The sequence below is a fragment of the Beta vulgaris genome, chromosome 7 (genome assembly GCF_026745355.1).
Source record: "Beta vulgaris subsp. vulgaris cultivar EL10 chromosome 7, EL10.2, whole genome shotgun sequence".
Taxonomy (NCBI): Eukaryota; Viridiplantae; Streptophyta; class Magnoliopsida; order Caryophyllales; family Amaranthaceae; genus Beta; species Beta vulgaris.
In genome coordinates this window covers 4,175,927-4,187,894 of record NC_079208.1, presented here as the reverse complement: position 1 = coordinate 4,187,894, position 11,968 = coordinate 4,175,927, and the positions used below count along the sequence as shown (strand labels likewise).

At 34.6% G+C, this 11,968-nt stretch overlaps 1 protein-coding gene across 1 annotated transcript; it reads right to left on the bottom strand.

Annotated features, from left to right (window-relative positions):
- Window positions 1-3,589: 3,589 nt before the first annotated feature.
- On the bottom strand, window positions 3,590-4,072 carry LOC104898360 (hypothetical protein). Its single transcript, XM_010685427.3, has one exon. The coding sequence runs from the start codon at window positions 4,070-4,072 to the stop codon at window positions 3,590-3,592; it is 483 nt and encodes a 160-aa protein (XP_010683729.2).
- Window positions 4,073-11,968: the final 7,896 nt, after the last annotated feature.

Here is an 11,968-nt window from a genome sequence, read left to right as displayed (position 1 = left end):
CTGTGAAGTTTTAACGTGGTTTTAAGTAACAAACATGTGTGCTTATTTGATCTCTTCATGCAAAATAATTTTTATTAGGTGTTGTTCTACAAAAAATCTGCATCTGTTTGTGACTCTCTTTTTGTTTAAAATCTATGCAGTTCATATTATGCAGTACAGTACTTGCAGTTCTTTGAAATCCACACTTACTATTTCAAGTTGGTGCTTTTAGATAGACGTTTCTCCTCTTAACATTAGTACCCTACTGGCCTACTCTAAGCATTTTGTTGAGCTTGAGGCTATCTGATAAATATAAATTTGCTTATAGTTAGAAGACAGTCATAGTTAGAGTTTAGTTAGGCCTGTTATTATATTTGATAGATGTCACCATCGTAATTCCTCTTCTTTTTCTTTCTCTGGTAGACAGACATAATCCTTATGGTTGTCAGTGGGGTTGATAGGTTTCCACCTTTCATCATATTCTTTGCTTTCAAGAATAATCTTTGTAAGAATAGTGACTTGAATGGTGCCTTGAAGGTGTTTGGTAGAATGCGTGAAGAAGGAATGACATAAGGCTAACTTTGAATGGACATATCTCTCAATCTATAAATGATTTTGAGGTGATTCAAAGTGGAGGTGTAGCTTGTTCCGAGAGCTTTCCAACGAGGTCATATGCCCGATTCCGATAAGAAACGCAGAAGTTATAGCTGTTTTAAGTCTCGCCGCCGATCGGGTTGGGCGAGGGAGCCCGATCGGCCCGCAACGATTTGCTGTGCAGCGTGTGTTTTGTGGCTCGCCCGATGGCATCGGGCCATCTTGCCCGATCGGCGCAGGCCGAATTACGTCACGGGCGTTCGTTGCCCGATCGGGCCCGGGAGCAAAATTCTTCGAGCGTTAAGCGCCCGATCGGGCGGGTCTCGCCCGATCGGGCGGCTGACCGGGTAACGCGGAAACGCGTATTTTGAACGGGGGTATAAGTATGTATTTATATCTTAGGGTTTTAGACTACGAATTAGTCTCTATTCTCTCTGTAATCTGGTTTTCCTCACATAATAAAATATTCTCTCTCTCTGCCGTGGATGTAGCCAAATTGGTGAACCACGTAAATCTGTTGTTTGTTTTATTGTTTTTGCATTCATAATTTGTGTCTCTCTCACGTCCGTTATAACAATCTTTCTGTATTATATTGTGTAATGAATCATTTTTCTTAAGAAAAACATCGCTAATTACCATTAATTATGAATCTTAAATGTATATAATAACTAAATAGAAACAAATCTCCTATTAAGTTAAATTATACAGTTCCAATATAAAACTCGGGATAATATGAAATCAAAAGGTGAATGATTTGTCTAATTGAATGGAAAAAAAAAAAAATAGACGGAAGAAAAATGAGAGTTGCCATTTGATCTTGTCAAACCCATGTATTACTTCAAGGGCCCAAGGTAAAATGATTGCCAAGCAATATGAAAGAAACAGTTTTTTACCAGTGCCAACTGAGTTTGCTATTATGAGGAGTGTGGTGGAATATTAATGGTATCTTAGTAGATTTACCCGGTCAACTACCAATATCTTGGTGCTGGTAGTGGATTCCCTGGTAACTTCACCATATTAACCGTCCATTTTAAGGGGTGTTGAACATGCCATTGATAGAAAGTAGAAACCTTACTGATATTTTCACTGTCTTTGATTATAATTGACAAATTCAAACCTTTCACTTTACTGTACTTGCCTCTTGTGAAGTATCGTGCATTCGTGCTAGTTAGCTGATATGTTTCCTGGGTCAAGGGTATGATGAAGGGTAAAGGCACACGTTTGCTGTATGTTATATTGTTATGTGATGCTATCCACATTTATTTTGTTGTCCAAGAGACTAAAGTTTCATAAGGTGATACTTTCTGGCTTTTCTGCACAAGACTACCGACTTATTGTGGTGTTAGGCTGGTTAAGGGTAAGATGGTGTACATCATGATCTACATATGAACTTATCTAAGCCCTAAGTAATGTTGTATCAATTTTAGGTGCTTGTTGCGACTTGTGATAGTTTAAATTCTGTCATCCTTAGGACTTGTTTGCTAGCAGGTCGTAGATTGTGGTAATAGTAATGAAGTAATTTAATATATAAAGTCTTATGCAAATGGCCAAAATAATGAAACTTCATCCCCAAACAAATGCTCTTTTTCACAAAGTTCTCATGACAAAATTGTAATGAATGAGTGTGAAACTTTATGAAGAAAGAAGAGGTATTCAGGGTGGATAAGCATCACCATAAATGGACACTGAAATATGACTTTCTTTGCAGCTTCGCTTATAAGTTTTTCTTTACCAATTATCATAATTTATTATCGACTACCAATTGCGCCATTAGGTTAAGGTGACTCTTCAACCATTTCACAAAATCTAGCTGGTAAAGTTAAGTGTGGGGAGGAAACAAAATCTGACGTAATAATCAAAGCGAAATGGTTTTCCAGAAAAAAAAAGGAAATTGAAGAAAGGGATAAAATGAAGATAAGAAGAGTTGAGTAGAAGCAAGTGTTTTGTCCCAGAGATGTTGACATCCATGTCGGGTGAAAAATATGCTTTGTGGCAGCAGCAGTTTAAAGAGATTATTACATCACTTTAGTGTGTTATGACATTCGTCTTCTACATTTATCCTGAGATTTATGTGCCTGAACTAGATTTGATTGAAGTAGATCTATTGTCAACCTTTACTACTTCACTACATGATTGCTTTCATAATAGGTCTGAACTGCAGCTTTACTTATATTACAAAATTGTGTTTTTCTAGTTACTACTTACATGAGCTGCTTTGATACACAATAACTCTCATGATGGTCATCTTTCCTGTTTTCAAATTCAGAAACTCATGGAGAAACCTTTTATATGAATGGCCAACAAGTTGTTCCTCCTAGAGGATCATTAGAGTCATAGCATGACATTCTTTGCTGCTACTAAATTTCTAAAATAAACGAAACTAACTCTAATACCATCTTAATAAACTTTTCTAGTTAATACAAACAACATTATGTTAGATATTTGAATGAAAAGATTGATTTTTCATTTTAGTTTCTTTGTTTCCATGTTTCCTAATCGTATGGAAGTTGCATTCCTTTTCTGTACTTCTGCTTTCCTGTTTCTGCTTTCGTGCAACATAGATTACATGTATTGGATATTGTGGGCCTTTATCTGATTGATTATGTGGACATTCAACAGAATATAGACATAAAAGCAACAGTGGAGAATATAAAGACTTGCTGACGGAATGGTTTGTATTGATATTATGTATTGTTTGCCATATAACATATATAGGTATCTTGCTGTGAATTATACATCTGAAAGCAAGATCATCCAAAATCTGTTTACTAATTACTATGATATCCAACCAAGTAGTACTTGGCTTAGTGGTAAAGGATGTAGTTCATGAACTTGAGGTCATAGGACTAAACTTCACTATGGGCTCTTTAAGAGCGGGGACTTTCCTTACTCCTCCCCTCCACTCTCAAAGGTTTTGATTTTGCGAAGCTAAACTGAGTTAACCTGCAACATGTACTGATCTAGTAGGGTCCTTGTCCTTACCGATCTAGAAAAGGTCAATATACAACAGTTTGTACTAGTCTGCTGCTTCACATATGCTTTTCAATGAAGGCGTCCATGTCTTGCTTCCATAACTTTGTTCATCGAGCATCTCTGTTCGACATTTATCGTTCTGTTGCTTAGAAACTAGTTCATCCAGTGAGAGAGCTCCACTCTTTAGCATCTCCTTCAGCTCTTGTTTGCTGATAACCAACTTTATGGTTAGACTTGTATCTTGGCTCTTCTTTTCTTCCATTTTCTCTGGTTCAGCAAATCTTACCTTCTTTTTTCCAACCTTTGGAGATTGAGTCAGAACAGGTATAAGGTAGTATAAACTACCAGCTACCAATTCAATATTTGGCTTCAGATATTGCAGGACTGGAAGTTTATCTGACAGTCCATGTCCCTGAAATTCTGACAACACGTCGCTCACTTTTATGGATGCTTTGTATTCGAGGATTTTGCCATCAGGTTTTACGATTTGTACTACTTTTTCTTGTGATCTTAAGCAATTTCCCATGGCTAAATAGTTATATGATTATGGCTATGGGATAAATTAGATTGATAAGTAAAGAAAATATTGATCTAAGTGAACTGTCAAAACAAATATGCTGTGGTATTTGCTAGTTTTAAAGGCCAGTGGCTAAGTGCTTTTTATAGAATTCTGATCATTTCTTACCCCACTTGTTGATTTGGTTGGTTTTGAGTTGGACTTAAATATTCTTTATCATTCACTTTTTGCTGATATCCTCAGGATTTTCCATCATAAAGCACTAGAATTGTAAGTTGTGCAACTATATCAATATGCTCTATTGTCATCATCATGAAAGTGACAACAACAGCAATACAAAACTCTGTTTTATTTCTTTTGGTTGTGTAGCGGAGTGGGAAATTCTTAAGTGGTCATAATAAGTATGATTAGGGAAATCGAATATCTATACAAATATATTAAAAGGCGTTCCTATAATCTTATAGAAGAAACAATGTTTGTGTATAGTTAATAGGATTCAAATACATGACCTTTGAAATGAAATGTGAGAGTTTAACCATTTATCCACTATCATTTTAATGCTTAATGTTTCAAAGTAAAACATAATAAAGTCTTATAATTTATGTAATTATAACGACATAGACAAGCTCTTTGATTTATAACACTTTTAATAGCTAATAACATTCTCTTACCCTAATTTTATGAAATTGTAATTTTTCGTCCTTAATTTCTTGAAAGGTTATTGAACAACTTATTATGTCATAACGTTCATTTTTCGATATCGCATTAGACAAAAATATTACGAAAATATAATAAAATCTATGTAGCTTATGAATTATAATATATTTGATAATTATAACTGACTCGTGGCATCGTTCGAGTCAAAATACTAGTTTTGAAATTAAAAAATGTGGGTCTATAATCATTTTACAGATTCTATGGCCATATGTATTATGACTAGTTAACCACCTAAGAATCATCCATGTAGCTAGCTAGAAGAAACATCAGACTAAACAATACAATTTATGGCAGAATAATAGCCATGGTGGTATTTTCGATAGGTTCGATATCTTATGATTACGGTGAAACATTTTTGTGGTAATACTTTGAATAATTGTGATGATATATGTCTCATGAACAAATATCATAACATCTTATATGGTTGTAGTGGTAACCAAAGATGTCTTGGTCTAGTGATTAAGACTGAGGTGTTGTGAATGATAAGTCAAAGGTTCGAATCTTCCCTTCCCTTCTTTGTATCGCCTTCGTTAAGATATGCAGAATCTAGTACCTCTTAGGGAGTGATCTAACCTTGCTGAGCAAGTTGAAGTTTTATTTTGGACTTTCACTATGTGCCCCACTTTCATTTGTTATGATTTCTTCTGATTTTCCAGAACCACTAAGGTTAATTACTTAGTGGGCGGTTGCATTTTTTTGTTATGGCCTGCTTTGCTTGACTAAGGTTTTGTTAATTTGACTATCTTGGAAGGGCATGCTTTGCTTTTTTGTAGGAGTTGAAGTTCATTGCATCAAGAGCATGCTTAAAGAGAGAGATAGAGATAAAAGTCTCCTCTTGAAGCTTAGGTCGGTTAAAGCTTGAAAAGCATGTTTGATCTTTCATTTAAACTTCTTGGCTATGTCATTGTGAAATAATTGAACTCTTCAGTTTTAAGCATGTGTAATTAGAGAGAGAATGAAGATAACAATGCTATTATCTGGTTTAAGAATTAAGAGGTGTCTAGTCACTTGTCAGTTTGATTAAACGTGTTAAGTCGTATCAATTGACTTTTTGCAACTTTAAGATTCTTATTTGTGCATAACTTAGGTATTGACTCATTTATTATCAATTTATTACACATTTCTTGTTGCTTGTTTATTAGTAATACCTAGTCTAATCGTCAAAAATAATTTGCCCTGTCTAATACAAGAAATATATTTATAATAGTTGTGTGAAGGTTTATTTTTGTAATCGCACGAAAAAGAAAATGTGAATTTATCAATGAACAATCTGAAATGGATGGGAGTATAACTAACAGATGTAAAGGTTAGTAGACAAATGATCTCCCCACTATTTTACATTGATGACTTATACTTTATCCATTTGTGGGTTTGAATTCGGGGATGAGTTGTCTACTCAATTGCGTATATTGTGTGAAACTAGGTACTCTAAATTTTTATATTGAGTCTAGGGTATTGCTTGATTACTAAATTACTTCAATTATAAGTTGCCAGTTTATCACTTTGATTTCTTCTTCTTGTCATACTCTATTTATTTACATTTAGGGGGCGTTTGGTTTCAACAGGATAAAGGGAATGGAATCAAGAAAGGGGTACAGGGGGAAAGGAAACAAAAACCCTTTGATTAAAAAGGTTGTTTGGTTGCTATAATATTTCTTCCACCTTTCTTCCTCCTCTCACCACTCCTCCACCATTTCCGTCTTCCCTAATGCATTGCCGGCTGCCGCTGCCCTTCCTCACCACGACATCGCCGCCGCCACCATCACTCCAACGTACCGCCACTGCTTCCCCATCCACGCCAACGGTCCGCCTCCAACCCCTATGTCGTCGCAGTCGCCCCTTTCTCACTATTGCTTCTTTATTATCTCACCATCTTCATAAAAGTGAAATTCGAGGTTTGAATGGTCGAATTTGACCATAAAATCTTCAAATTTGAAGTTCGTATGGTCGAATTTGACCTTTTAAAGCCATGGTTTATGATAAGAAAAGGTTTTCCCATCCTTAGTGGATATTTATGGTGGTGGGTTTTTTATTTCGAGTGGGTTATGAAGATTTTCGAGCGGAGGGGGGTAACTAGGATGTGTGTGGTGGCTTTAGGCGGTGGTTAGGGTGCTTGCGAAGTTGCGGTGGTGGTTAACGTGGTGGTTTCATTGGCGGTAATGGTGGTTTAGGTGTCGGTCATGGTGGTTTCAGTGGCGGTCATGGTGGTTTCAGTGGCGGTCAAGGTGGTTAGGGGGCTTGTAGTGGTGGTTCAGTTGTTGGGGTGGTGGGTTCGGTGGTTGATGTGGTGGTTGTGTGGCTGGGTTGGTGGTTGGGGGTAGTGGTCAATGATTGGTCAAAGCCACCATGGGGTAGAAAAAGGGTAAGTGAAACCTTGGGGGTGGGTGGGGAATGAAAGTAGAGGAGTTTGGGGGAAATGAGAGGGTAAAGGGAACGATTGATATGTCTTAACAAACAACAAGTAAGGGAATGAAGCTAGTTGATTCTCTTATCCTTTCCTAAAAATCGCAAACCAAACACCCCCTTAGTGCTCGTTTGGTTGAATGTAAGGAATGCAAATTCCTTGGAATATTATCTTCTCATGTAATTGTATTTTCTAGGTATTGTAAAATGTTTGGTGATTCAAGGGAAATGAAAATTCTCATGGAAGTTCCCACTTACATAGGTGCTCCTAGGTAAGTAATTTCCTCCATTTTGTGAGAAGTGAAACTTCCTAAGAATTTCTACTTTTCATGAATTTATCAACCAAACAACACCAAAAAATTTCAAATCCTAGGAATCCTAACTTTATATGTTAAACAATTTTAACCAAACAACACCTATAAGTGTGTTGCAATCTCCATGCACCATGGTGAAAGTGAATATCAAAAAAGTTACAAGGAGATTCAGCCCCCTCAGATATATCTAATACCTTTCCCTACAAAAAAAAACTTGTAACACCAAAATCATTCGAAATTCCATCAATTATTCATCTATCGAAAAATAAAACTATTTCAACTAAAAGGGTGTGATGTTGTTAATTTGTCATGTAACGGAGTTCGGTGGTACGGTCTAAAGTCTCTTTAATAGCACTTTAATTTTTTCTTGGGTAGAGAACCAATTATGGTATTGATGTGATTTTGTGAACGAGATCTAATCTCAAGTCTTGAGTAGCCCTCTGCTAGATTTTTTTCAACTAAAATATTATTCATTTGATTAAATTCACTAGATTGAAATCACGTTTATTTTTTAAAATTGACTTTCACGGATCAAAATTAATTTTGATTTTTGTGGAACTTTGTAATATTGATTTATTATATTTGTGCAATAATTTTGCTAGGTTGGAACTAATAAAAACTATATTTTAATTGCTATAATGACTTGATTTTGAGTTTTAACATTAATTTTCTTGTAGCTTTAATTTTAAACAGAGGTTAATCTTTTGAAACCTAGTAGCAAGTTGATATTCTCTTTTTGGAGTAACTTAGTCACATTTAAAGGTTATTTTCTTATCTTTATTTCCCTTGGAATAAAAATTTGTCGAAATTTTATGAGTGTTGATTCTCCAAGATCTTTGGGGACTTGCAATTTATTTGAAATTCAATTCTACCTGAGTGACGATTGTTATCTTCAAATAGGTTGGATCAAGATTGACTTGTTTGGTCCAAGGTAATTTTTTTTTGAAAAAATGTAGCACAACTAAAAAACCAGTGTGAATAAGGACAAAAAAAATCATAACTTTCTTTTATTTCATATTTTTTGTTCCTCTAAGTCACGTATTCAAAGAAACTTCTATATAACTCCATACTAGAGATGACCAATGGTGCGGGATGGTTCGTGGGCCTCAGTTGAGGACAAAAATTTCACGGCCCAGGACTGGTCCGTAAAATTCACAGTTTGGGTGAACTGGTCCACGGGCTGAAAAATCTTAGCCCACACCGGTCTTTTACCGGTTTTCACGGTTCGGGTATTGTCTTGGATCAGTTAGAAGTATCAAATATATTATTATTCAAAAATTTCATAATTGATTTTATTAACTTTTAATAATTATCTGTCTAGTATAAAATTGAAAAATGGACATTATAACATAAATTATTTTAAGAAAAAACTTCTAAGGAATTGGTGAGAGATTGTTATTACCTTATAAAACTCTTAGAACTCAAAAAACTTGTTTATGTCCTTATAGTTAGTTATATATAATTATAAGACTTTATTATGTTTTACTTTGAAGCATTAAACATTGAAATTATGTTGGATTTCTGGTAACTACACATTATTAATATTTTTAAATGAGATCGTAAACATGAATATTAGAAGCTTCAGAAGAGTCTCATGTGGCACATACATTAGATAATGCCATGTGGCACCATTCCTTTGATAGGCACGCCTTTTAATGTATTTGTATAGATTTTGCTAATTTACTGTATATTAAAGTCTCATCAAATTTTAGGAGTTTTGCTATTTTACTCCTTGTACATGAGCTTATTGAAGATGATATTTAAGTCATTTTAATTTACACATCTATATGTCATTAACACGTGTGAGCTTGCATGTACTGTAGGCCGTCATGTATTGCTCTATCTCGTAAGTTAACGTGTCATCACTTTGTATCTCAAATGACATTCTTATATATGCTAATTTGTCCTATTACATGTAAATCTCCGGATCTTCTCAAGACTGTAGTAGTATTTTTGTGAAAGTTGGCTTCATTATTAAAAAAAAATAGGAAAAAGTTAGTGTAAAGCTGATGCGGCATAATTTAAAGTCGAATAATAAACACACCCTACATCTCCTCCTTCATGTGCATGTCGTATACAATATTCGAAAAATCTTGCTCAACTTTTTCATTATTTTAAATAAATATAGTTCATTGTCTTTTAGCGTGCAAGTTCATTATATTAACTTCAACAAGTGGAAAATTTAACAGTGTTATAACTTCCATCCATTTGAATTCCTTAACTCTAAACTCTATAAAAAATTTACTTCCTCCATCTCAAAAATATAGTTCTCGTTTCTTCTTGCACAACCTCTAACACATATTTTTGACCATCAATATCTTTTTTTTAAGGAGAAACGTGCAAAGACGAGCTAATTTAATAAATCAAATTGAGCGGCATCAACTATAGTGGAAGGGAAATCATTGTCGCAAATACGCACACCTATCTCAATACGCTGAATATGGGCTAACAAATGAGCAATCTTATTACCTACACTATTAATAGAAGACTAAACAATACAATCAAAACAAGAAGCTTAATCGAGAATTTCCTCTTCAATAACGAAAAAAGTGCTCGTTCCAGTCACTCTCTGCTTCAAAGCCGAGATAACTGATAAATTGTCACATTCCACAATCACCTTATGTTTTGCTTTTTTAGTTATGTATTAATAAAAATTATCTTTAATTATGTATTAATAAAAATTATAAAAAGTTAATATTATAAAACCACATATTGAGACGAATCTAACACTCGCATGAACATTTTCTTTTTGTTATATCATTGGAAATATTTAGTCAAAAGTTCTATGCCTTGTTTGGTAAATAAAGGTTTGAGGCAAAATTGAAGGTTTGGATTCATATTAAAGAATTTGATTAGTCAATCCTCTAATTTGAGTGTTTGGCAAAGAGAAGTTTCAATTAGCTTCTTATGCTCAAAAAGCTCTTTTTGAAAAATCTGGGGGGAGGAGCTTTTCTATATTAGAGGTTTGAGAGTGAGTGGGCCAATTGCATTTATGTCCTAAAGCTGTTGAATTACATTAAATAAACAATAAAAGGTACAACGTACTTATTGGTCATTTTACACAATTATGTAACAATCAGCTACTTACGAAACACTATTATACAAACAACTAATACAATCAACTATTCAAATCAACTAATACAATCAACTAGTCAAATCAGCTAGTCAAATCAGCTAATACAATCAACTAATACAATCAGCTGTCAACTAATGCAATCAACTATCAGCTAATGCAATCAGTTATCAGCTAATATATTCAACTATCAACTAATATAATTAACTATTAGCTAAATATTAACTATCAGTTAATATAATCAGCTAATAGGTAATCCGCTAATTATCAAATAAGACTTTAAAGTTTAACCATGAGAAAAACAAAAACAATACTATGGAATAGCGGGAGTAGCCGAGTAGATCCTTGAAGCACCCTTATCTCCTTGTAAGCATGTAAGCTTAATTAGACAATTTCCACCGAAATGAACTTGGAAGTTAGAGAACGTATTGTGTCGGACTCGTCCGACCATAATCTTTGGTCGGACGACTTTCAGGTGGTTCCATTTTTTGTTCAGTTAGTCTTAATTTTTTTTCAGGTAGTCTTAATTTTTTTTCAGGTAGTCTTCATTTTTTTCAGGTAGTCTTCATTTTGTTTTCAGTTAGTCTTCTTTTTTTTTTTTCAGTTGGTTTTTGCACTTCAGTTAGACTTACTTTGGGTTTCAGTTGGTCTTTATTCTTTTTCAGGTAGTCTTCATTTTTTTTCAGGTAGTCTTCATTCTTTTTCAGGTAGTCTTCATTCTTTTTCAGGTAGTCTTCATTTTTTTTCAGGTAGTCCAACTGAAAAAAAAACAAAGTCCAACTGAAACAAAACAAAGTCCAACTGAAAGAAACACAAAGTCCAACTGAAAGAAACACAAAGTCCAACTGAAAGAAAACAAAGTCCAATTGAAAGAAAACAAAGTCCAACTGAAAGAAAACAAAGTCCAACTGAAACAAAACAAAGTCCAACTGAAAAACAAAACACTAACCTCTGCTTTCTCTCACTTTCTCCTTCTTCTTCATTCCTCTTAGCTAGTTTTTGATTATGGTTGTAGTGAGGATTGCAAAACAGATGTTGAATATTCTTCTAGTGAGGATTGCAAAACAGATGTTGAATACGAATATCGAAACCTCCATGGCTTCCCTGTCCGATCTTCAAAATTAAGAAGCAAACCTTTCTCATTGTTACTCGAATCCAAAGGAAAATACTTCTCCACATGCTGCTTTGGTATTACCAATCGATTCAACTTCCCTACGTCACTTGGTGTCACCACTTTATCAAACATATGCTCTCTTTCTATTACAATTTTATCGTCCTCTTCATCATCCACATGAACTTCCATTTTTGTCGCCATCGTCGTTGTCGCCGATGAATGATTGAACAAATCCTTGAAGATTGATTATGGCAGATTTGAAGGATTATATGAAAATCCAGAGA

Bases quoted from the DNA above. Each gene is read 5' to 3' on its own strand.
- LOC104898360 (XM_010685427.3), bottom strand. From the start codon at position 4,072: ATGGGAAATTGCTTAAGATCACAAGAAAAAGTAGTACAAATCGTAAAA.